Below are 24,521 nucleotides of genomic sequence, written 5' to 3'. Positions count from 1 at the left end.
GCCCATGCATTTACTAAATCAACACATCCATCATCATTAGTTGAGGTTCCAACCATTTTCCATTGGTGCTTGACCAATGGAAATCTAGCAATGAAACATTTTTTGATGATGGTTAGGATGGACAAATCAATTTAGTATATACTTGGATCCATTTAATGATTCTATATATTTATTTATTTATTTATTTTTAAATTTTTAGGCATTATTAAGATCATTTGTAAGTTGTAGGTATATTTGCATAGTCTTTGAAAATAATTCTAAAAAATTTAAAAATTGAAATTAAAAAAAAAAATACTTTACAAAATATTGGAATTTCTTAGAATTAAATATTTAGTTTTACATAAAAGTCAAAAAATCAAATTTAATTAATAAATTTCCTAATATTATATTTTTAAAATTATATCAACTTGTAATTTCTTAAAATACATGTCTATTATTGTTTATCATTCAAAACATAATATTAGTTGACATACTTATTAAAGATACTCATATCATTATTACATTTGATAAGAAGATGCATGTAGGTTGTTGATTATAACATAAATCCAATATTTTCATTATATAGTCCAATTTGCTTATTTTTTCTTTAATCTTTATTCCAACATTTTTTTTTTTTTTTTTTTTTTATTGCAATTTTACTGAAGTTGCAACAAGATCAATACTCATAGCTCAATAAAAAGAGATAATGAGATTAAAGAGGACTTAATCTTGTTTATATCGGCACTAATTGCAAGAGTAGAAGCTTGTTAGTTAAATTATAAGTAATTTATTGCTCAAGAAAATTCCTGGAAGAAAAAAGAAAAAAAAAAAAAAAAAAAAAAAATCTCACGAGATTTGCTAACCAAACTACAGAGTTTCTAAGAAGCAAAACATAGTCCAAGTATCCCTCACCAAAAAAAAAATCAATCTTTTTGCAAAGCCTAAAAAGCAATGTCCATATGGCATCCATGAGTATGTGTATTTGTATAATAATAATACCAATTAAATAATAAATAAATAAATAAATTACACCAAAACATTTTATTAAGATGATGAACTCACCAATCTATCATTGGACGTCCTACAGTACGTTTTTTCATAAAAAGCATTTCATTCAGAAGGAATAGCTAACTAACTCAGCAAGATTGGAAATTTTGTAACACTAATGATTTGCTTTTCATAAATTTGGGTTCAGCACAAATTTGAAAGATGTATTTCTTAAAGTCTGACCATACAGCAAATCTTCTATGTCACGAACTTTTCCACATTCCACTTAGTTACGTAATACATGTCACTGACACAATAAACAAATTCCTGTGTACCAACCTTGCGACGGAACTGTAGCGCAAAGAATGAAAAATAGTCATTGATATACCTACAGGTAAAACTTAACATTCCTTACTAACATTTGTCAACAATCCTCAGCATCAAAGTGTGTAGCTTTACAAAAGCCGACATTGTCTGTATTTTTCAGACGAAGCAAAAAAAACTCAGAAATGAGTACTCAATCAAACAAACTATCACATGTTACGAGCAAAGCTTTATGTGGCTGGCCCAAGTACAGAAAGTCTGTGGACAACTTGCAAGACTTTGACATAATTTGAACCTACTTAAGATTGTTCTTTAAGATAGAGCAAGGACAATCGATTGCAATCGGAAAGTATGTACGGTTGTAATGACTCTAATCACAGACCAGGGCTGTCAGGAGTCTGTAACCGCAACGAGAATGAAAAATGGAAAAAAACATTACAAGCCTTGATTTGCTAAGAAAATTACATTGTGATTTTGCCCCACATTCGGATCCCGCTACATTTATACCAACTTTTTCACCACTCAGAAGGCTTCTATATGTAACAGCCCAACTGAGACTCTTGAAAGGTGACATCTCCTCTCTCTGTGCATTCAAGTGGATCGCCATTCAGTCCACTCCCAAACTCGAGAGAGCACACGTAGCTGTAGGAATCTCATAGATTTGCATGCAATGAGGGCCTTTCCAGAAGTACAAAGCGTACCTAAATAGGTAAACTTTTCAAATTCCTGCATGCTTTAACTCCCAAAAGCCCGTGAAACCCAAGAAGAGTCAGGAGATTCATAAGCCCCGTATCAGCAGAACCTCTGTTACCAGAGGATTACCAATTATAGCGGTGGCATGCTAAACATCTACCAAGTTTCCCTCCAATACAAGAGAAAAAGCAGGGGTCCAAGGCACACTCGGTCCTCAACGTGATCAGACAAGACAGAAGAGAGTTCATATGAAGCCCCTGCACACGACAGACCACTCCAAGAAGGGAAAATATTCACGCATTGAAGTCTTCCGTTAACTTCCAAGACACTCCTCAAAGAGACAGCATCGGATTTTGCTTCCGAGCATGCTCGGGTATCAAACGATGCAGAATATCAGGAGTTGCACCTTTCAACTCTGCACCACCACCACACCCAACCATATTAGAAATCCACCACCTTGCCAACGTTACTTTCTATCATACGAGTACACACAACTGACAACGCTACAAACCACGTCTGCACAGCTCGCATCAAACATTGCCCTATGCCCACGCATCACCAAAATCCCCCACCTTGAGGTTTGAAGTTGAACAGAGGCGGAAGTGGCCGTCCGTTCGACAGGCGGCAGTTAGGATCCCTTAACTCATCAAAGAACGGGTGCACACACGCTTCCAGCTGCAAATAAAAACCACTTTCTTAATATCGTTATATCAATCATCCGCAATGCAGTATCGTATTCAACTGCATCGGTATGCTGCCGTTGCAAGCTCGCTTTAAAATCATGCCTCGCGAACGCCACACAAACATCACAATCCAACGCACCCAACTGTCTGTAAGTGAAGCTACTCACAGCATTGCATCGCAGATTTGGAGAGTACTGTAGAAGTCTTGAAACCAGGTCGACTGCTTCTGGTGGCATGCGTTTGTGGAATATCTACAATACCCACATCCACCCAGTCACACTTTGCTTACCCTCCAAGTCGCACATCCCAAACTCGCCCATGAAAGCAACAAACTGAACACCACAAGAGATGACGAGCCAAACCCACCGCTCACACGAAAACACGGTCGTACATCTCCACTTCTGGACTACACTACCAAAGCCCAAGATGGAAACAGTGCATTCACAAAGACCACATACTTTGTGCCACGGGTGAGCCTTGATTTGCGGAAACTTGAACTCCGTGTAGTTCGGATTCATGCACTTTATCTCCTCACGAGTCGGTGTTCCCAACACCTGCCACACAAGTACTCCTCAATAACATACTCACACTCCACAGCATCATAACACCCCCGCAACAGTCACAACCAGCAAGCAAGTACGCCACCCTTCAACACAACGCCGTGCACCGCCTGTGCCCTACCTTGATAATCTCCACCAATTGATCCACTCCACTCTCTCCGGGGAACAGAGGCTGCAAGGACATCCAGAATCTCGTCAAATTCAGCACTACTCCTCCACCTCACTCGCCCAAACTCCATGACTCCGACTTGCAACACACACACACATGTGGTTCGAGACTGCCACTGACTCGATGCAAGGAATCAACAATCCTCGGCATCCACTCAACCATATCATCTCAGGCCAACAGACCTCACCACAGCCACGCTACCAGTACCTGTCCCAGAAGAAGTTCAGCCATCACGCATCCCATCGACCATATATCGATGGCAGTCGTGTACTCTGTCGCTCCAAAAATCAGCTCAGGAGCACGGTAGTACCGTGAACAAATGTACGAGATGTTGGGCTCCCCTTTCACCTGCACAACATCACCACCTCCGTCATGTCGCTCCACCGAGAAGTACCCTAATCGGGAATTAGTGCAACATCTACACCACACAAGTACAGTCCATTCCACTGGGTGGTTCACAGCCTCACAACTCGAACAACGCTCACTCTCATCCAACAGATACTCACCAGAACTTTGGCGCTGCCAAAGTCACAAAGTTTCAGTTGATGCGTATGGGGATTCACCTGTGCCACAAAAACTCAACCCAGTTACAACACCGTTCAAGCTCTTGCAACTTCTCTGGTTAACATCACACGCTTCAGGAACTTGCTAAAGTAATCACGTCATAATGCGAGTACTAAAATAGACAACATCATGCACTGCGGGAGTCCTCATTCACACATTGAGATTCATGAGACACATACCAGCAGGTTTTGGGGCTTGATGTCTCGGTGACACACACCAATGCCATTATGAATGTATGCCATCGACCGGCAGATCTGATAAGTGTACAACTTTACGTACAGAAGAGGCATCCGCTGGTTCATGCGATTGTAGTGCTTTGCAATACGATACACCGTCTCAGGCACATATTCCAGCACCAGGTTCAAGAACAGTTCATCTTTATCCGTCGTTGAAAAGAAGCAGTGTTTCAGAGCTACAATATTCGGGTGATCCAACAGTCGCATGATCTGCAACTCACGATTCTTGTATCGTTTGTCTTGCAACACCTTCTTGATGGCCACTGTTTCCCCAGTTTCGATGCATTTTGCCTGATCACACAGGTCACCACGATACTTAGACAACGGTGCACTTCTACCAGCTTGAGACTAGCGTAAACAAATAACCCATAAAATTCTTCTCTACAATGCAGACCAGGTTATCATACAATGTCGCCTAATGAACAGAGCAAACTACTTTTGACAGCACAGAACCTTCATTTAATACAGCACTCATACGTGACATGAACGAACTAGGAAATACTTGGAATAGGTGATGAAGGAAGCCAAGCTTAATAAGTACCTGGAAGACAATTCCAAATGACCCTGTGCCAACGACACGTTCTGCTGAATAGCTGATAGTCTGCAGCATCCACGTAATTGCGTACATCAAATATAAACCCACTTCCACTTCTATCAACATTAAAAAGGTCTTGACGTTGTCGAACTCATTTTTGAAATAAATTGTGTACATGGTTAACAGTAATACAAGCAATACTATAAGGCCTGAAATTTCCTTGAAAAGAAAGAAAGAACGCACACTGAATGATGAGCTCTGTTACTAAGGACAATATCCCTCTATGAGCTGCCTGCAAGGTATGCAGGGAGTTGCCGCAGTCATGTCAATCTGCTCAACGCAGCCATTACTCACACCAGCAAGGGTTCGTCACCATACCTGCTTGGGTTGCCCATTCTTCCCTCCAATAGTAGTTGCTATGATGTGGCCCGTCTCGGTGCCATTCCCATCTACTACTGATGCCTCAATTTCCTGCACAACATCCGTAATATATTTAAGACTACAACTCCTTACTGCAGTTCCCTGGAGTCCATGGAAAAAAAGTGTTCGCACTTGATATGACTGATAGCCTTCGTAAAAAGACATAATCATTCCATTGCGAAAACTTGTCTGCCTTCGAAACGCACACAGCGTGCCTCAAACTGACGAAGCGACTGAAACACACCTTATCATCACTGTGGTCAACCTTGTCATCCCTGAGCTTCATGTCGTGCATTTCTTTGGGTAACGATTCTACTCCGCTAGAACCTGCTTTGATTGGGGCTGTCCCTCCTCCGATCATATTCGTGCTACCAGCCAAACCGGCAGTTGCAAATGCCATAGAAGGGCCACTGTCCCCTGAGGTCAAGTGCCTGGATCACCTTTCTGCTTCTAGTACTATTTTCCCTATCTGTAGAATAGCATCCTTAGGTCCAGCTGGTAATACCTGTAAAAAGCTGAAAAAACACACGTGAACGGTGTCAAAAGCTACTTACTGAAAGGTCACTAACAGAGTCCAACAGAAACCAACCCATTAGACTTCACCTTAAAGTCCATTGATAAATACCTCATTCCAAATTGACGAGGATTAAAATTGACAAAAAAAAAAAAGTTTCGTGATAAAATACAACAGGAAGAAGCAGAAATCAACAAGTGAAGCACACTGCACGTAATGCCGTTTCTGCTGTCGCTTCAGAGTACAGTGCGAAAACGCAACATTGCATTCTTTTACTCTACTCGGACGAAAGCAGCTCTCTGGTTATGAGCGCTCATTTGTCATGTTAAAACAACGGCGAGTCAGCAACGCAGCTACTGAAGAATACGACAAGAAAGCCAGGAATACGAGGCTAGGTAACTAAGGAAGAGGACTTTGTTTTGCATGTCGCAGTTGACAGATGTGAAATCTACATTTCAGGACTACATTTCGCATAACTGCAAATTTTTCATACTGCCGCCCTGTCCCAGAAAAAAAAAAGGGTTCCTAGGTGATTAGACGCGGAGTACCCGGGTAAGCTGTAAACTTTACCCACACAGTGGACATGGTAGTAGACTGCAATCGCAATGAGTGTGACCATCCAGACTCAGGAAGAAGAAGAAGAAGCTTACATTCTCAGTAACCCGTTGAAGCTAACTCCCGCACATCACATGCATGGCAACGGTAACAGCGTCACTACTTGCCCCCCAAGAAATACCTCGCAACGTGCTTTCCTTGTCACAATCTCTCGTACCTTCCATTTCCCCTCCATATCTCACTCATATCCTAGCATCCTCCACACTGCTGCTCCACTTCCTCCAACTCCTTTCTTCGCAACACCGGTTCCCTCCAATGACATACCTTAAATGCACCCCTCTACCCACCCCGCAAGATCCTTTCAAACCATCGTACACACTGCCAGAATGTTTCAGATGCGCTCCCCAAGGAGATCTTAGAAAATGGCACGGGACTACGTCTAACAGACTACACAACTTGTGGGAAACGCTTCCAAGAGGTACAACCCCTTCCAACCATCCGGGTCACCTTCTACATGCCCCACGGCCCAATACCTCCTCCTCCGCACGACCTTCCCTCTCTCTCTCTCTCTGCAGCGCTGGAGAAAAACTCCGGCTTCTCCGCAACAACGCCTCTTAGTGTCCCTCCCCCCAGTCTCCACCGCTTTCAACTCCAAACTCCTCCTCACCACAGAAAAAATTAAAATTAAAATTAAAAAACACTCGTCAAAATTGCCACCCGTTGATCTTTCACAAGATTACAGCATAAACTGCGCCAGAAACGGCAGGAAGACAAAAAAAGAAGCAAGCTTGGAACTAAGAGAAGAAGAACAAGGCAAGGTTAGGAAGAGGAGGAGGGGGAGAGACGGCGGTGGCGCAGCAGCAGCAGTGAGGAGGAGGACGAAGAGAGGAGGAGAGGAAGAGCATGGGGCAAGCAAGGGCGTGGCCATGGATGATCATCGCCATAGCCATGGGATTATTTCCCATATGGCAGGCTGGCTGCTCTGCGTCTCTCTCTCCTCCTCTTCTGCCGTGCTGATGATGCGACGTCGTCGCCTTTTTCTTCGTCGTCTTCGTCGTCGTCGTCGTTGTTCCTCCTTCTCCCAACCCATACCCGTGATCACGGTCTCGGGACTAATTCTCCTTGACCGTGGATAGTACTCTTTGACCGTGATCGGCCCTGTGTGCTCTTGCGTTTTAAACGATATTTTTTTGGATTATCGTTATAATACTTTGATGGATGATCGTTTTCCATGGATGCTTCTATAAAAAGTGTTGGAAACTGCAAGGAGTTCTTTTTTACACTCTAGAAAGAATGTTGTATATATGAGGAATAGCATTAATGCTTTGGATGTTTTATGTATGTTGTTATTTTTTGGTTGTGAGTTGGGAACCTTGTTTTGTTTTTTATTTTATTTTATTTTATTTAACACAATTGGTTTTCTTATTCTTTCATTTTACAATAGTACATGTTTACTTTTTATCATAAATGAAAATTAAGATGAATAATAATTCACGAATTTATAACCATCCAAGATTCTGTCTTACCAATTTAATGTGGACATTGTTATTGATAGTCATTTCAAATGATTGTGTGTAATTTTATTGCTTACTTGTAAAATTTCAATTATTGTGACATGCAAGAAGCTTTACAACAGATAAAAAGTACGAATAAAAGAAACACTTAATTTTCTATACAAATTTATTGGAACTATGATCAATATTTTGGCATGCAGTGTTTATTTTCAATTGATTCGGTGCAGCCCAGAGTGTTTAATATACGGTCTCAATTAAAAAGTTTTATGGAAACCTTCAGAAATACTTTTAAAATTTGTATTATAGTAATTCTATGATTTGATTTGAACTTAAGTATATGCCCACAGATCACACAGTAACAATTTTGGATTATTTTCTCGTATTATATGAATTATTTAAATGTTCTTTCTGATGGTAACGAAGCAAATAAATAAATAAATAAACATTATGAATTTTTTTCTGACATTTTTCCCTGATGCAATGCAATACAAGAAAATTGGTATTGGTTGTAACAGATTTTGATTTTGCACCAAACTTCTACTTGTGATGTTAAACTCTTTAAAACTTTTCAAGAAAAATTATGAGCCAAAGTGGAGAAGTCTTTTTGTTTGTTTTTATTTATACATATAAAAGCTTGCATGTATGAGGATTGGTGTCTGCGAATTTAGAATGTGAACATGCATTTAAGATTACAAAAAATAAAAATGAATAAACGAAAAAATAGAATCCATAACATTAAAATAAAAAATAAAAAATTGAATTTTGTGTGCTACATCATGTATGAAAATTTATTCTAATATCATACATAATCTTTTGAAATACAGGTATTATAATTTTAGTCAAAAAAATGTTAAAACATTAGAAACTTGCATAGCAATAATTATTATTGAAATTTTAAAATATTAATATTAAATAATAACCTCAAAACAATCTTAAGAAGAATGATAGTTGAAAACTATAAAGAATTTGAATGAAGAAACTTCATCGATGTGACAAAGCAAAGGCGCGTAATGTCTGTTTAGATTAAAAATAAATCAGGAATGAAAAAAAGTATCTTAAATAAGATATTTGTTGTACATGATTGCAAACAATTAAGATATGCCTAATCAAGAAACATTTTTTATTTTAGTTTTATAAATCAAATGTATAGTTAGTAAACAATTAAATATATATTATAAAATAAATAATTTTAATTTTATATCATTTACTAAAGTATTTTTAGATCTTTTTTTTATGCTTACTAAGAAAGGACATCTTTATTTGTAGATGAGAAGGTTAGAATGTGCAACTTTCAAACATTTTAATAAAGTCTTACTTGGTAAATGTTATGCTTAGAAAAATCAACTAAGATGCCATTAGAAGAAAGACAAGTTTTTTTTTTTTTTTTTTTTTTTTTCCCCTTATATAAGCATAAATATCATTGTTTCTCTAAAATTTTAGAAAATCCACGTTAATGAGATGATTTTACAAAAAATTGACAAAGCAACTGTCAAAGATTAAAAACTGCATTTTATTACATTTTTATATTTTTTCAATGCTTTTTGAATTAAAATATCAACTAGCATACTTAGAAATACAACAAAATAAATTAAATGATTTGGTGTATTTTATAGTCTTTTCTCACCCTACATAGTCTTTAAAATCTAAGACTTCCAATAGAGAGTTTTTCTTCACCAAGCAAGTATCTTTTTATAAGGCTTTTGTATATCAATCTTTCAAAGAGGTTTTCTAGGTGTTTGATTGCCCTAAATGAAATTTATTTAGATTGATAAAATGATTAAAAAAATGTAGGATTTAGTTGATACATGTAAGAAAAAAATCTAATAATTATGCTAAGTTAATAATCGATTTTAAGAAGAAAGACTATAAATAAATATTATATATGTATTTTTAGAATGATCACTATGCAAAAATATTTTTTGTATCATTTTATATATATATATATATATATATATATATATATATAACATACAAAAATTACATCCATCTTATTTTTTAAATGAGTGTTATTTAATGTTTTGAGGTGTTAAACTTCTATATATCAAACAAACCATTTTTATCATAATTTCTTTAAACATATGTTCCATCATCTGTAAAAAAAACAAATGCTCTATACAAATAGGATGAAAATAAAATAAATCTCATATTAATTTTTTGTTTAAAATACAAAGAAATAATATTTAAAAGAAAAAATGCTAGATAGTTGTATGGAAAAAATTATTTAAATATATTCATTTACAAATATAATTTAATTATAAATACGTTATGTCATTCAAAAAAAACTGAATTGATTTTTATATACTTATCCTGAGTTTAATAAATTTGTTATAGATGCACTTGAATCAATCAAATTATAACCATTTAGTACAATTTTTAGAGTTTTATATTAAAAAATCTCTCAACTACATTAAAGCATAAAAAATAAAAAGTATTAATGTTTAAACATTAGTGTTCTTAGATTTATTTATATAGAATCTGATGTAGAATCTTATCAACCTCTACAATGTATAATATAATAAAATGATTAATTCATTCTTAATATGAATATTAATATAAGATTAAAGGCACATACTCAAAACTTCAAAACCATAACGTAAAGCATCTTGAATTCATATTTTTGAAAATTTTAATAAAATTCCATAGCAACATACAAACATCCTTTGAAAACTTGTATGCAACCTCACATTCTCCACGGTAGTGGGTACCATTTGTCCACCCATACCCGTGGCACTTTCATTCGCCTTTATTGGAAAGTACATATTAAAGTATAAGCTACGTCATCGCGGCACAGAAAGCTAAATTGTGGTGGAGGGCGATGCGCCGCAAGCTTCATCGGCGCCAGAGTTCCATGGCCGTCGACGTGAGATCGGCGTCAATCTCTGCCTCATCCTGCGCAAAGCTTGCATCGATCGTTATGAATTGCGAGGCTCGGGATAGCCATGGGTATGGATAGAAGTCGAGGTTTATGCAGTCTCAGAGTCAAATCTGTCCCCGCTCTCAATTTGTTCAACTTTGCTCTTCTTAAATCGATTCTGTTTGCTTCGATTCCCAGTTTGAGTTGGATCAGACCTCTCGAACTCGCAGGTGACAATGACTGTTGTGATCTTGCTTTGATCGCTTTTGCGTTGAAAAACTACATGCCTCGAAATATGTGATCCGTCCAGAGATCGGCGCCGCGTGTTGTCTTGTCAGTTGAGCAGGCTATGTACTCGTAGTGGTGAATGCCATATGTGTGATTATAAGTTTTGTTGAGTGTGAGTTGATTGTGATGAGAACAGCACTTGGATTTATGGACATTATGTTAAACCTGCTGCGATTTTTTTGAAAATGAGCAATATGGTTGACGGTTCATTCAGTTTGGTACAGCCTTGGCTGTGATCGTATAATGAGTCAGAGACGCTGAGATAGAGGTGTTCTTTTCCTCCTGGCTAGCATCGAATGTGTACGAAAGAACGTTATGTGATATGCTTTGGTTTACTATTGGTTTCTAGGCCAAGTTTTTATTGAAGATGTTCAGACTTGTCTCTCCAGAAGCGATTCATCATTTAGATATTCTTTGTGCCTTTTTTTTTAAATCAATGTGAACAGCTATCTAAATACTCAAACTGAGGGAATTGGAATTTAGTATTCTTGTTTTTGATCTTACAGATTAAGTGTGCTTCTTCATGGAGTTTTTTTTTTCCAACATTTCGTTTGTTGAGTGAAGGCAATGACGATGCACTTCGCTGGTTTAAATCTTGTAGGTCGTGTACTTAATGTAGGTGGACGAGATGGATTGAAATGAAAGTTCCGTGACTGGAAGCTACGCTACTATCAACAATCATCAAAACTGTCGCACAGTACACCGCTTTACATATCCATTTGTATGAGCATTATGTACAAATTGTTGAGCAAGGAAAGCAGCATGAAGCATGAAGCATCTATAGCTGAAAATTTTTCTTAAACTTGTATCGGAATTTGTTAGAGGGAGTCCTTTAAAAGAGCACGAGCTGCCCTGGTCTAAACCTGGCCTGGTCCTGAGACATGAACGAGTGTCTGAAGCGTCACCGTGGAACCAATGTATGTTTAGAGTGCAGTGGCCATCTGTATTTGCACATGCAAGACTTTATCATTATTTACTCGAACCAGGCTATTTAAAATCCAAGTGAACTGAATTGTCTAACACTCACGTAGATCAATCAATAAGCTAGTTTCTAAACTCCACTAGCTATTATATATTCGTAAAGTAACTATTGGAGTTCAGTATTACCACATACCTACTGATTAAATCTATATGACTTGGCACAATTCTGTGTGAAGTTCAGAACGGAGCTGGAGTTTGTGACTGTTGGACACCTCTTGTTCGTTTGAGGCTGTGAAATTACGCAGAGAAATGAGTTGCCTTCCGACTCAGCTGAAAACTTCAACACTCCAGAGGCAAATCTCGTGTCACGAACGGAAAAAGGTTGCAGTGAAGCCCTAATTCTAGAACTGATTTAGCTCCCACAACTGAGACGTCCTTGGCTAACCGAAATTGCACTCCTCCCATCCTTCATTCATCCCCATTTCATTGTCATCCATCCAACCAGGTTTGTCATTCTGTATTCTTTCCTTTTTCATAAATGAGGCAATGGAAGATAAAGCGATGCATATATTGTGTTGGGTCTATGTCCTTGTCTTTTACCGCTGCACTTTTATTCCTTCTCCTATCTAAAAATAATATATCTACACACAACACATGGAATGTGAAAGCAGTCTTTAATAACGTGTTTTATTTACCTCAATAAAGTTTGGAGGTGTGAGAAAATAAATAATATGTTGTAAAGCCTTCATTTTATTGAAAAAACTAAACATTAAGGTACAGAAAACATATCTCACACAAATTAGCCTTTTTTCCATGTTGAATTCCAGTTTTCAATTTGGTTTTAATAAGATTGTTTATCAACAGATACTAATTTGTGTACAAATTGGTTTTAGAGAGAATCAAATAAAATTAAAAATATATACGAATTTGGCAATGCTTAAAAATAATTGTGTGTCTACATATACATATATGCTTTTTGAGTTTAATTGTAAATGTATGCACAAAAAAAATGGTGTGAATTAAGTTAAGATAAAAAATAAAATAAAATGACATTGGTACTGTTGAATATAATTTCTACATGAGTAATGAAATATATATATATATATATATATATATATATATACTGATTTTTTTGGGTTGGTTTAATAATCTCAGTAGAAGATTTTATAATTTTGATAATTCAAAAAATTAGTTATATAGCCCATATGTTTTAAAAAAATTAAAAATAAAAGATCACTTCTTCAAAAAATTGATCACTTGAATCATTTTTTTAATTTATAACTTTTATTAAGTTCACAAAATGACATGTAATAACACCTAATTTTTTTATAAAATGTAGACTTGAGATTTTAATTATTGGTTTTCATTGTTAAGTAAATTTCCATATACTTTGTAGATGCTTTTAAAATTAGTTTTCAAATTCATTGAAGATGAACATAATTGAATACAATTTTTTTTTAATGAATATGAGTAAATAAAAATTTTGATGACAGTGGATCTATATTTATTTTAAAATAAAATTTGATACTGAGTGCTTTTATAAAACACAATAGTTGTGGAACAAAATCTAGACCTTTAGAATATTTCAAGATCAATATTGTTATTCTCATTCATTCCCAGATTTTTTTCAAAATCTTCCAAGATAAATATTGAATTATAGTTACATAATTTGTATATCTATTGTTTTATTGTTTAACAAATGTTAACTTCACAATGAAAAAAGAAATTTCATATATATATATATATATATATATATATATATATAAATATTTAAATATTGTTTTGAATTCAGTTTTGGTTTAAAACTTTTTGCTGAAAATTAAGATAGTTGTTCTAGGGTTTTAGTAGTACTGTATTTGGCTATATAGATCATTCCAGAAGACTAAGATCTTATTAATCCAAAGTTTTGGAAGTCTTTAATTCCAAACGTTTATTTGGTTGGAATACAAAAATTTACTTCTCGATTCTTAATTGAAAGGACTTGTGCATTTTAGAACCAAATTTTAGGACTCTAATCAAATAAAGTGTTTCTTGCAAATTACCTTCTAAAACTCAATCCAGTTTATGGGTAGGACTGTACATTGTTGTCATCACAGTTACTGGTGTATTCAATTATTTAATGGAAAGTTTGTACTTTGGAGAAAATGTTTCCACAACATTACAAAAGTATTTACAATCGAGAGAGCCTTGTTGGATTTTTCCTAAAATTCACATATATTGGACTAGTACATTCAATATTGGACGGTGATTTATTTAAAAAAATATATCTCGATATTTTCACTTCCAATTTCTTTAGTTTTATTATTGTTTGATACTTTTTAATATGTGAATTTTTTCAATATAAATTAAAAAATGTATGATTCAAACTCTAGATTCTATGTTCTAATTAAAATTGATGAGACCCTTTTTAAGTGCAAGAATATTTAAACCGTTTCTAAATCATTCAATCAATTTTTTTATTCACAACAAGATATATATCATATTTTCCATTCAGATCATTTATTATGTCAGTTTTGCATCTATCAAATTGGGACTCAGACCCAATAACACACTTTCTGTCTAAGGAAAGGAAAGGAAAGGAAAGGAATAAAAAAAATAAAAAATAAAAAATAAAGAAAATGAGGAGAAAAAGATAAAGACGGAGTTGTGTTGCTGACTTGGCATGGTCTGACTTTGAGATGGTGGGTTTCATTTGGAACCTTCCCCTTTGGAGGAAGAGAGAATTATAATCATAATAATAATAATAATAATTATATATTGGTGCCAAACTCCCGCTCCCCAAGAGTGGCTGTTTTAGGGTTTGGTCGTATTGTTGTGCCCATGTGCCAAAGGGGTGGTTCAAGCTTGAGCCACTAGAAAAGGGAATACAAATCTTGCAAATGAGTTGAATGTCTTATAAAAATCTTCATGTTTCACTTTTTAGTATTTTAAACTTGTGTTTTGCAATGTTTGATGGTGATTTTGGTTTCTGAAATAAGATGTTCACTTGGTCCTGTTCAATTAGCCTATTGCAAATGAGAAATTAAAATGACAAAATATTAGAAGGGTATTAGGTGAAATGAATGTGAAGTTGATGTTTTAATAACAAATTCTTAGATTTTGAACAGAGTACACTCACTGAAATAAATACAACATTACCTCATATTCTGCAAAAAATAAGTGGATTCTATATAGGAGATAATGTGAGAGGTCAAACCTTTTAAATGTTTTGATAGGTTGAAATTGAAAAATCTATAGATTTCAGTCAATGAAAGAATTCAAAAGTCATGATCTCTCATTTTTCCATCAAGTAAAAATATCTCCTAACATTTACAACAAATATCGTAATTTTATTTTACTTAATACTTTAAAAAATTGGTATTTTTTGATTTTTTTGATTTTGATTTTATAAAAATAGTGATTAATTATTTATCTATTACAAAATATAATCAACAATTTATTTTATTGTGTAATACTTCTAAGAAAATATTCTTTTATATGTATGTATGTATACCTACATGCTCATACACACATCTAGTACATATTAATATATTGGAAAAAAAATAAAAGTAAAATTTTCATAACCAAAACTACAAAAAACTATTATGATATAATATTATTATGATATATTATAATATAGAAAGAAAGGCCACAAATGACTCAACTAATTGATTTCAGAATATAGTGCTTTTTTAATCATGTTTTTTTTTTTTCAATAAATTTTGCAATGTATTTTGTAAAATATTTATAGTTATTTCTAATTATTTTAATTAATTTGCTACACATCCCTCTATTTGTTAAAATTATTAATGTATAGCAATTAATTTTTATGTGTTATTGTCAAGGACAAGAACTTGATAAAAATAAATAAACAATTAAGACTTTTCTCAAAAAAAGATGACAAAATAGAAATAATTCAATATGTATATTAAAAAAGAAATTGGAATCGCTATTGCCAAAAGACGAGAAAACTAGAGACCCTTGAAATTAGATTAGAAGCAAGAAAAGAGTTGACAAGAGTGAAGAGGGCTTCACTCTTGTGTCTATATATACTATCTAACAAGGGGCTACGTGGCAATGTTCTACAGGACCTCCAATATGTGTTGACTTTCTAGGACACTTGCCTTGTAAGTCATATATTTTATTTGAGATATTATCACAAAATAGGTCTATAACATATTTTAGGTGTAGCTAATGCCACTACATTTTTTGCTACTATCATCACAATTTTCCATTTACTACGTACCATCACAATTGTTTTTATGACCACCACAATCCACTATCCACTTAACATATAAGTTTCTTTATTCTAGTAATTTTTTAAATTAATATTTAATTATTTAATTCAAATTCCATAAAATTTTAATTATTTTTTAATGAAAATATAATTAAAAAATCAATTTTTTTTTGTAGTAATGATAGCAATATTTTTGGTGGCATTAATCATATCTTATATAATTGAGAGATTAATTGTTATTATTCTTTTATCTTGTTTTATTGCACAAAATTTGGTAAAAATATTGGCTTATAAACATAATATATTTGTATTTAAAAAAAAAACCTTGTCTTAGTTTTAGATGAAAAAATTAATTTGTAAATCATAATGTGGATGTTTAGTATATTCTTAACAATAGATTAAGTTACAAATCATTTATTTTTTGAATTAAATTAAAAATTTTAAAATCTAATTAAAGTAGTATAACATCAATTATATTAATTGTTATAACAATAAATTTTTGTAATATTACAACCAAATATCCAATGAATTAACAATTATTATAAATGTGTAATCTTCTTAGTAATGAAATTTGAGATTTAATCAACTAATGATTTGTTTTTATTTGTAAATTTTGGATAAAATTTCAACCATTCATATATAAAAAATATTAATTTAGATCACAAAAATTTATTTAAAAATATAGTATTTATTTAGATAATTATAATTCTATTATTAGAATTAATGTATGACTAATAAAATTATATAATAGATAAATAAAAATTAAAATAGGATATATATATTAAAAAACAATATATATATATATATTAAAAAAATATATATATATTAAAAAAAAATATATATATATATATTAAAAATATATATATATTAAAAATATATATATATTAAAAATATATATATATTAAAAATATATATATATATATATTAAAAATATATATATATATATTAAAAATATATATATATATATATTAAAAATATATATATATATTAAAAATATATATATATATTAAAAATATATATATATATATTAAAAATATATATATATATATTAAAAATATATATATATATATTAAAAATATATATATATATATATTAAAAATATATATATATATATTAAAAAAATATATATATATATTAAAAATATATATATATGTATTAAAAATATATATATATATATATTAAAAATATATATATATTAAAAATATATATATATTAAAAAATATATATATATATATTAAAAAATATATATATATATATTAAAAAATATATATATATATATATTAAAAAAAAAATATATATATATATTAAAAAATATATATATATATATTAAAAAATATATATATATATATTAAAAAATATATATATATATATTAAAAAATATATATATATATTAAAAAATATATATATATATTAAAAAATATATATATATATTAAAAAATATATATATATATTAAAAAATATATATATATATTAAAAAATATATATATATATTAAAAAATATATATATATATATTAAAATATATATATATATATTAAAAAAAATATATATATATATTAAAATATATATATATATATATATATTAAAAAATATATATATATATATTAAAAATATATATATATATTAAAATATATATATATATATATATATTAAAAAATATATATATATATATTAAAAATATATATATATATATATATATTAAAAATATATATATATATATATATATTAAAATATATATATATATATATATTAAAATATATATATATATATATATATATATATATATAAAATATATATATATATATATATATATATATAAATATAATACAACTATATATATTAATATTATAAAAATATAATGAAAATAAAACATATATAATTAATATTGTAATTTGTAGGCATGTATTTAAACACACACAACTTTTTATTAACCCAATATATCAAATTATATTCAAATAAAGTATTACATGTCATTTGTACTCTATCAGTTATTAAATATAAATTAAAATAGCCACAATCAAGCTAAAATTTCTTATAATATATGTAAAGAGAATTTCTAAGCATTTCTAAATGAGCCAATTCATCTTCCTAACATTCTATTCTAATAAGCAATGTTCATACATCAACACCATTGTTCTTAAAGCTGCTATATTAAAACATATTCACACCTGTACATACATACATACATACACACACACACACACACATATATATATATATATATATAGACACACACACACACATTAATCAAAATTCTACAATATTTTCAAATTAATGCTTTTAATTTTGTCATTTTATAATTTACACTTAGCACCGACACATATTAGCACACATGTTAGTATTATCGTTGAAGTTGCCTTGTTGAATTTGACACTCACACCCACAAAACATATATATATATATATATATATATAAAGAAGCTTGGGTATAATACAAAGAGACAAGAAAGCATTCTTATTGGCCAAAATCAAAGAAATCGTTAATCAACTTAAAGCTTAGCATAACCTGCAAAAAGACCTCTATTTCACTATATGTAAACAACTTATCCATGCACACAACTGCACAAGTTTCAGCTTATATATATATATATATACACACATATATATACACACATATAAACAAATGAATAAGTCCAGTAGCTAGGTTAGCAGTGGAAGCAAAGCAAAACCAAAGTACGGCAGCGAGAGGAGGTGATGAGACTGGGAGACGAGCAGAGAATTGATGAAGCTAATGCAGGCCATGAGTTCGGCAGAGACGAATGCATTTTGTTTCCCTGTTTTCAGACATCGCGAGTTGAGTCACAAAGATGGTGTGTAAAGATGGTGTTACCGATCTCAGTTACTTTACTCGCACACTCGATGGCCTAAATAACATTTATAGCACAAGACGGCACTAGATCAGCTCCCCCCTGGAATCGGCGCCTTATAACTCGTCCCCAGTGGTCTCAATCTATACTTCCCTGCTGCGAGTTCTCACAGACAGTCCCTGATGGCCCAGTCATCGATCGATGGGTCGATCCACCGGGAAGGTGGGCGAGAGAGTGAGAGTGAGAGAGGGGAAGAGCTGGAGACTGTTCTAGATCAGTTTGCAACTCCCGGGATAACAACAGTTAATCTGGAAGGGTTTGTCGATCATTAGTCTGATCCATCCTGTTCGTTCTGGAAGGTCACCTGGTCGTGACCCCCCCCCCCCCCCCCCCCCGCCTCCTTGTGTAACGATTTCCACAGAGGCCGGCGGCATCATCATTGTCATATATCTTTTCGATGGAGGAGTAGATTATTGTGTTGGAGCGTTTTTTTCTTTTTTCTTTCTTTTGGTAGTGACAGGTGAGGCAGCGCTTGTTTGTATACTTGTTTGTTTGTTCGTTTGTTCGTATGCATGTACGAGAACCTGAATTGGTTTTACGCCCTGGCTGCGAGTTTGCAGATTCATAAGTCTTCCACCAAGAAAAGCTCAAAAGGATCTTGCTGGAACTGTTGAATTCCTTGTCGGAGGTAGTCAGAAGGGCTCCAGTAATGGCGTTAATGTCGTGTGGTTTGTGGATGAGAGTGGGTGACCCCCTGTTGGATCATTGGTCCCATTGTTGGAGCTTGAATTAGTTTCGGGAGCTGATAGAAGTTGCGAGTGTGCCACTTTCTGCACAAAGTTGAATGTGTTGCAGAGCTGACAAGGCAGTTGGTGCGGGATCTAGACTGATTCGTAAAATTCGTGATAAATTGGGTTTAGGAGCCCCACTGAGATCTTGCGAAGGGAATTACTCGGCTCGGGGAGTTAGAGTGAGGCGCGGGCACCGGGTACTTAAAGGCGTTTAAGAGCTAGGTGTAAGCTTTATCACCGCATTATCGTTGACAGAAGTAGCAGGGTTCGCTTTCTGAGCAGGGCAGGGACTTTGCAGTGCATATCACGGCACTTCAGAAAAAGAGTGTCGCCAGTTTGTTGAATAAGTTTCAGTGGAGTGCGTCGGTGTCGTATTTTTGGGTTTGATCCAATCTGAGCTCAAAGCCACCTGCACCGACTACAACCGCTCACTGTCCATCAATCTATTTCGAGCTGCACAGCTACAGCACTGCTCCTGCCTCGGGTTTTGTGATAACTTTGAAAGGGTTGCCTTGATTCAGCCATCTAGAGGTAGTGTCAAGGCGAGTTTTAGTCCAGGAACAGACTCGACGTAGCTAACTTCTTATATTTTTGGCACCGGTGAATTGCCCATACTGCCGGCATTGCCTTTTTCTCACTTGGTCCACAGCTAGATTTGTCAGACTTTTGGATATTGCTTCCATTGTTCCTACCGTCATTGGCTAGTGTAATTTCTCTCGCATGAATCAACCTGAGTTGTAAAGCTCATTAGGAGAATAGAATAATATTTTAGGGGGAGGTTGTATGAATCCGAGGGGTGTTTGTCTGCGCAGAGAACTGAAGATTCAAGGGTTCTGATTCTAATGAAGATGCACTCAGATTGCCTAATCTTCACGTGAACTTTGAATCAAGCGTCTCTGGAGTTTGATTCCGGATCTGGGCTTTCACAACCTGTAAGTTGTAACAAGGGTCTTTTTACATGCACAATAGTTTCAGATCCTCCTCCGATGACTATCTGCTGATAGAGTACAAGCGGATCGGCTCGCAAAATTGGATACATTGGAAGGTACTCTTCACTCCACTGAAGGCGAACACAAGTTAATCGCGTCTTCAGAATGGATACCACTCAACAGGGATTGCCGACTCTGAACTATCTTCTGCAGCACACTCTTCGTAGGCTATGCACAGAATCGCAGTGGGTTTATGCTGTCTTCTGGCGCATTTTGCCGCGCAATTACCCACCCCCACAGTGCGTTCCTCCTGCTAATTGATTCTCAGAAATTTTCAGTTGGATTGGATCAATTTGTGTACTTTCGGGTTTGTGCTGTAATCAGATTCTGCCTGATACCGCTTTCCGCGATCCCTGTATAACGCATAAGCTCACCACAAATGTAGCAAATACTCAAGTTTTCGAAAACCTTCTCTCTTCCATGCCCTCTCTTATCTCAAACGTTATTCGCCAATGCTGTCCCTCTAACTCCTGGTGTAAATCACATGCAAGGTTTTGGTTTACCATCTACACTGTCCAAATACCAGTTCAAAATATGATTTCTGGTCTTCAGTAGCACTGGACTTGTGACAGACTTTATGTGGCTCTTACAAACGTTTTTTTAATTTTTTTTTTAAAGTTAATAACCGTCGCGTGCACCATGCACTCGTACTTGAAGCCTATTCTAGTTTCTTATTCGAGTTATTACGGTTTCCTCGTGAAGAGTCTCTGGGTAGAATGCACTGCTTTGACTCTTACTCCGTTCCAAAGTTGTTGAATATACTGGAATCGTAGGGGTGAAGCTATTAGCAATATAACTGAGGTTGGGTTGCAGATTGGATACCGAAGGCGGCATGATAGACAGATCTAAAGGCAACAAGCGGAACTGGTTAGTTTGATGCGACCCTTGTACCATTGTTATTTTACCGCCAAAAATTGGGTCTAGTTGATCGATAGTTATTTGTGATTGCCAGCCCCTGGATGGAAGAATTACGCAGTGTGAGACTCTGAAACTGGTTCAGAGCACCCTGCATTAAAATAAAAAATTAAACACCTGCAAAACTTTGAAACGATGCGCAGGATTTTGGTGTGGGAAGACGGCTTTTGCAACTTCTCTGCATGCGCTGCAGGCATCGGCATGGATAATGGAGCATTCTCCTCTTTCCCTCAATCTGCCCAAGAGCCAGGGCGAGGAAGCGACGAAGATTGTGAAGCCATGAATCCTGAGCTGTTCTTCAAAATGTCTCACGAAGTCTACAACTATGGAGAAGGGTACCACTTTCCATTCCTTCATGCTGCAACCTTTGCTCTGAGAACACCGTATGTGCTGCGCCGTGCAAGCTCTATAGCCTCAAAGATTTCGTATAACTTTTGTCAAATTCCAGTCTGTGAGAGGCTGAAGATTATTCTGTGGATATTAATGTTTGGTAGCTTAATGGGAAAAGTAGCTGCTGACAACAGTCACAAGTGGGTGTACCGAGAACCGGTGGAGCACGAAATTAGCTTCTTCTCCCCGTGGCATGGCTCCCTTGATCCAGTAAGTTTCGCCTCCTCTTCAGCCTTTCACCTCCTTATCGAAGGATCGAAACGCTTACTGTAATCGTGAAGCAATGGCAGCCTGTGAAGTGGTATTCTACTATTAACACCACGCATAACGTAGCTATGTCGCCGCAAAATGCCTGTGCAAAATGTGCATGTCATCAGGCATGGTCCGCTACAGGATACTCGTCTCGGGTGTGTTCTTGTTGACTGAGTCTTAAGGACTTTATGCGTGCAGCACCCACGCACATGGGAAGCGCAGTTCAAGTCTGGAATCCAAACCATCGCAGTGGTGGCAGTGCAGGAAGGCGTTCTTCAATTGGGATCCACCAAGAAGGTGCCTCTCCCCCTTTCAGTACATGTTTATAAACTTTTTCTCAGAGCCTGCTCCGTTGTGCTTGACCTGAAAAAGCTCATGTTTACCAATGTGGTGGATGGTGACCTAAGCCACTGGCTGGGTAGAGGACTGCAACTTCGGCAGTCTAGTGAGCTTTATGGAAACATGCTGTTTATACAAGATCTTATGAAATGTGTGGCAGATCACAAGAAAATCTCTAACCACTGAAACCCAATTATAATAACACAAGTTCTCATGGTTTGATGGTGAATCGGTTGAGAAACAGATAATGGAGGACTTGAACTTCGTACTCCAAATGCAAAGAAGGTTTAACTACCTTCAATCCATCCCCGGGGTGTTCGTCCCCCACCCAATGTCGTTCGCAGGCAAGAAGAGATCGAATGGCGATGGCTCTCCGCCCTCCGACCGTGGCCACTGGATTGCAGTTCCAGACTGTGACAAACTCGCGTCGAACCCCCACATGTCAGCGTGCTCGATCAACCAGTTCTTGTCGCCACGGATCGGCCAACAGCTATGGCGCTCCTCCAGCGACACCATTTTCCTCGGGGTGAAGCGGCCCTCTGATACGGAGCCACTGTCGTTTAACTTCAACGAATACCCCTACGTGAATAATGGTGAGAGCTTCCTACACCGGCCCGAATGCCCTTCGCCTCCGAAATCCTTGAATACTGGGCTTGCAAGTCCACAGAGTGGGGGTAGTCCTACGCTCTCAAATCTGCTCCCGTCCATGTCAAGCCTGCAAGCGCTCTTGTCGAAGCTGCCGAGCGTGACGCGAACGGAAAGAGATAGCAATAGCTGCATTGGTGGCGCCGTGCCAACACCCAGCGGCTTCGATGGCACAGCTGGATCAAGCTGCCGGCCTCCTGTCAGCCGCGTGGTTGTAAATAAAATAGCTGATGAGAGGGCCGCTTCTTTGAAACCAGCTGCCGCAGGTGACAACGAGAGCGCGCACAGAGATGCTCATATGCACCTGAAATCGACGTCGAAGACCGAGAATGAGCCACTACACGACCAGAAACACGGTGTTACTCGGGCTGCAACGTCGATTAGCTCTCTAAGCTCAAGAAACTCCGAGGTCGTCTCGATTGAGCAGGCATCCGACGATACCGAGGGGCATCAGAATGGAACTTCCCATTGCAAGCCGGACTGCCATAAGTCTTTTTGCAGTTCGACGTTCCTGGACACGTTTGACAACCTCGCCGACTTCAGCACGCTGCACGATTCCCTGATCGAGGCCGGCGATTCTTACAACTCATTTTTGAGCGAAATATACCGCTGATGGTTTGTGTGGTCGATCGAATAACGTTTTGCTATTTAATGGCAGGACCTGTACAATTCTATAACAGACAGATTCATTCATGTGATAAAATTGGTTTCAACGATCAGGCCGATCTCGATATCACGCCCGGCAACTTGCTCAAGATTTAGCTGTCGTCCGTGTGCTTTGGATCCCTTTACTTACGTCAAGCAAGGAAGTAAACCGTAATTCCGTCTCGAGTCCTTAGGTTTACATTGATTCGGAGCGTGCTTGCAGTCCCCGTAGAGATAGGCTTCACGGAGAGTGCTCTCCATCCGCGGTGTAACTCAATTGATGAGATTTTAGATTAGATGGTGGGAATTAATTCATTGTACAGATTTAGATATTAGTGGAACACCATTGACTGTCCGTGCTCATAGATTCATTTAATGTTTAATGTGTGGTGTGCTTACCAATCTACACTGGTAGGGAAACAGTGGAATTGTGCCGAAGGCTTACAAAGCACTTCTTTATGACCTCGTCTGAACGTTCAGCTGCTTGCGCTCATGCCGCATTTCGATCTTGTGTTGGTTTCTGTGCGTTGGCCTCTGTTTCGAAGAGCAGGACACCGTGATTATGTTGCAAAACACACTCAAGTAACTTGCAATATCATTCGATGAAGTGACACTTTATACATTTGTTTAACCTAGTCCACGTATTTAGTAAGAAGTATTTCACCTAATCCTAAAACTAGATTGAGGGGAGGTCTCTTCCACTGTCAATGTGGAGCTAGTGGATGGAGAGAGCAAGAAT

The 24,521-nt window shown here is 35.5% G+C and overlaps 2 protein-coding genes and 1 long non-coding RNA gene across 5 annotated transcripts; 2 read left to right on the top strand and 1 right to left on the bottom strand.

Annotated features, from left to right (window-relative positions):
- Positions 1–1,713: 1,713 nt before the first annotated feature.
- Positions 1,714–7,226, bottom strand: LOC112281232 (shaggy-related protein kinase epsilon). Its single transcript, XM_024517514.3, has 12 exons — positions 6,315–7,226; positions 5,395–5,665; positions 5,109–5,201; positions 4,737–4,796; positions 4,139–4,486; positions 3,902–3,958; positions 3,603–3,743; positions 3,348–3,398; positions 3,125–3,220; positions 2,834–2,917; positions 2,556–2,658; positions 1,714–2,398 (listed from the first exon to the last, which is right to left on the bottom strand). The coding sequence occupies exons 2-12, from the start codon at positions 5,548–5,550 to the stop codon at positions 2,316–2,318; spliced, it is 1,272 nt and encodes a 423-aa protein (XP_024373282.1). The 5' UTR covers positions 5,551–5,665; positions 6,315–7,226; the 3' UTR covers positions 1,714–2,315.
- Positions 7,227–10,513: 3,287 nt separating this feature from the next.
- LOC141045341 (uncharacterized) lies at positions 10,514–12,364 on the top strand. Of its 2 annotated transcripts, XR_012217408.2 has the most exons (3): positions 10,514–10,676; positions 11,495–11,572; positions 12,038–12,364. It is a non-coding gene; the product is annotated as an uncharacterized LOC141045341 (long non-coding RNA). The 2 variants fall into 2 exon arrangements; XR_016502692.1 differs by lacking the exon at positions 12,038–12,364 and having other exon boundaries at positions 11,495–11,737.
- Positions 12,365–19,991: 7,627 nt separating this feature from the next.
- On the top strand, positions 19,992–24,289 carry LOC112281046 (uncharacterized). 2 transcript variants are annotated; one of them, XM_024517193.3, is made up of 7 exons: positions 19,992–20,138; positions 20,420–20,835; positions 21,410–21,463; positions 21,655–21,846; positions 22,006–22,111; positions 22,352–22,450; positions 22,737–24,289. In XM_024517193.3, the coding sequence occupies exons 2-7, from the start codon at positions 20,702–20,704 to the stop codon at positions 23,748–23,750; spliced, it is 1,599 nt and encodes a 532-aa protein (XP_024372961.1). In that variant the 5' UTR covers positions 19,992–20,138; positions 20,420–20,701; the 3' UTR covers positions 23,751–24,289. The 2 variants fall into 2 exon arrangements, with proteins under 2 accessions (XP_024372961.1, XP_073389298.1); XM_073533197.2 differs by lacking the exon at positions 19,992–20,138 and having other exon boundaries at positions 20,398–20,539.
- Positions 24,290–24,521: the final 232 nt, after the last annotated feature.

Source organism: Physcomitrium patens, chromosome 4 (genome assembly GCF_059467195.1).
Source record: "Physcomitrium patens ecotype Gransden chromosome 4, ASM5946719v1, whole genome shotgun sequence".
In the NCBI taxonomy this organism is placed as follows: Eukaryota; Viridiplantae; Streptophyta; class Bryopsida; order Funariales; family Funariaceae; genus Physcomitrium; species Physcomitrium patens.
The sequence above is the reverse complement of the archived record's forward strand: the minus strand, read 5'-3'. Positions and strand labels throughout refer to the sequence as shown.

Coding starts and splice junctions, on each gene's coding strand:
- LOC112281232 (XM_024517514.3), bottom strand. CDS start 5,550: ATGGCATTTGCAACTGCCGGTTTGGCTGGTAGCACGAATATGATCGGA. Junction 4,797..5,108: donor AGAATGGGCAACCCAAGCAG/GTATGGTGACGA, acceptor TGGATGCTGCAG/ACTATCAGCTATTCAGCAGA. Junction 4,487..4,736: donor CATTTGGAATTGTCTTCCAG/GTACTTATTAAG, acceptor CTGTGTGATCAG/GCAAAATGCATCGAAACTGG.
- LOC112281046 (XM_024517193.3), top strand. CDS start 20,702: ATGGATACCACTCAACAGGGATTGCCGACTCTGAACTATCTTCTGCAG. Junction 21,464..21,654: donor AAAGGCAACAAGCGGAACTG/GTTAGTTTGATG, acceptor AACGATGCGCAG/GATTTTGGTGTGGGAAGACG. Junction 22,451..22,736: donor AATTGGGATCCACCAAGAAG/GTGCCTCTCCCC, acceptor GTTGAGAAACAG/ATAATGGAGGACTTGAACTT.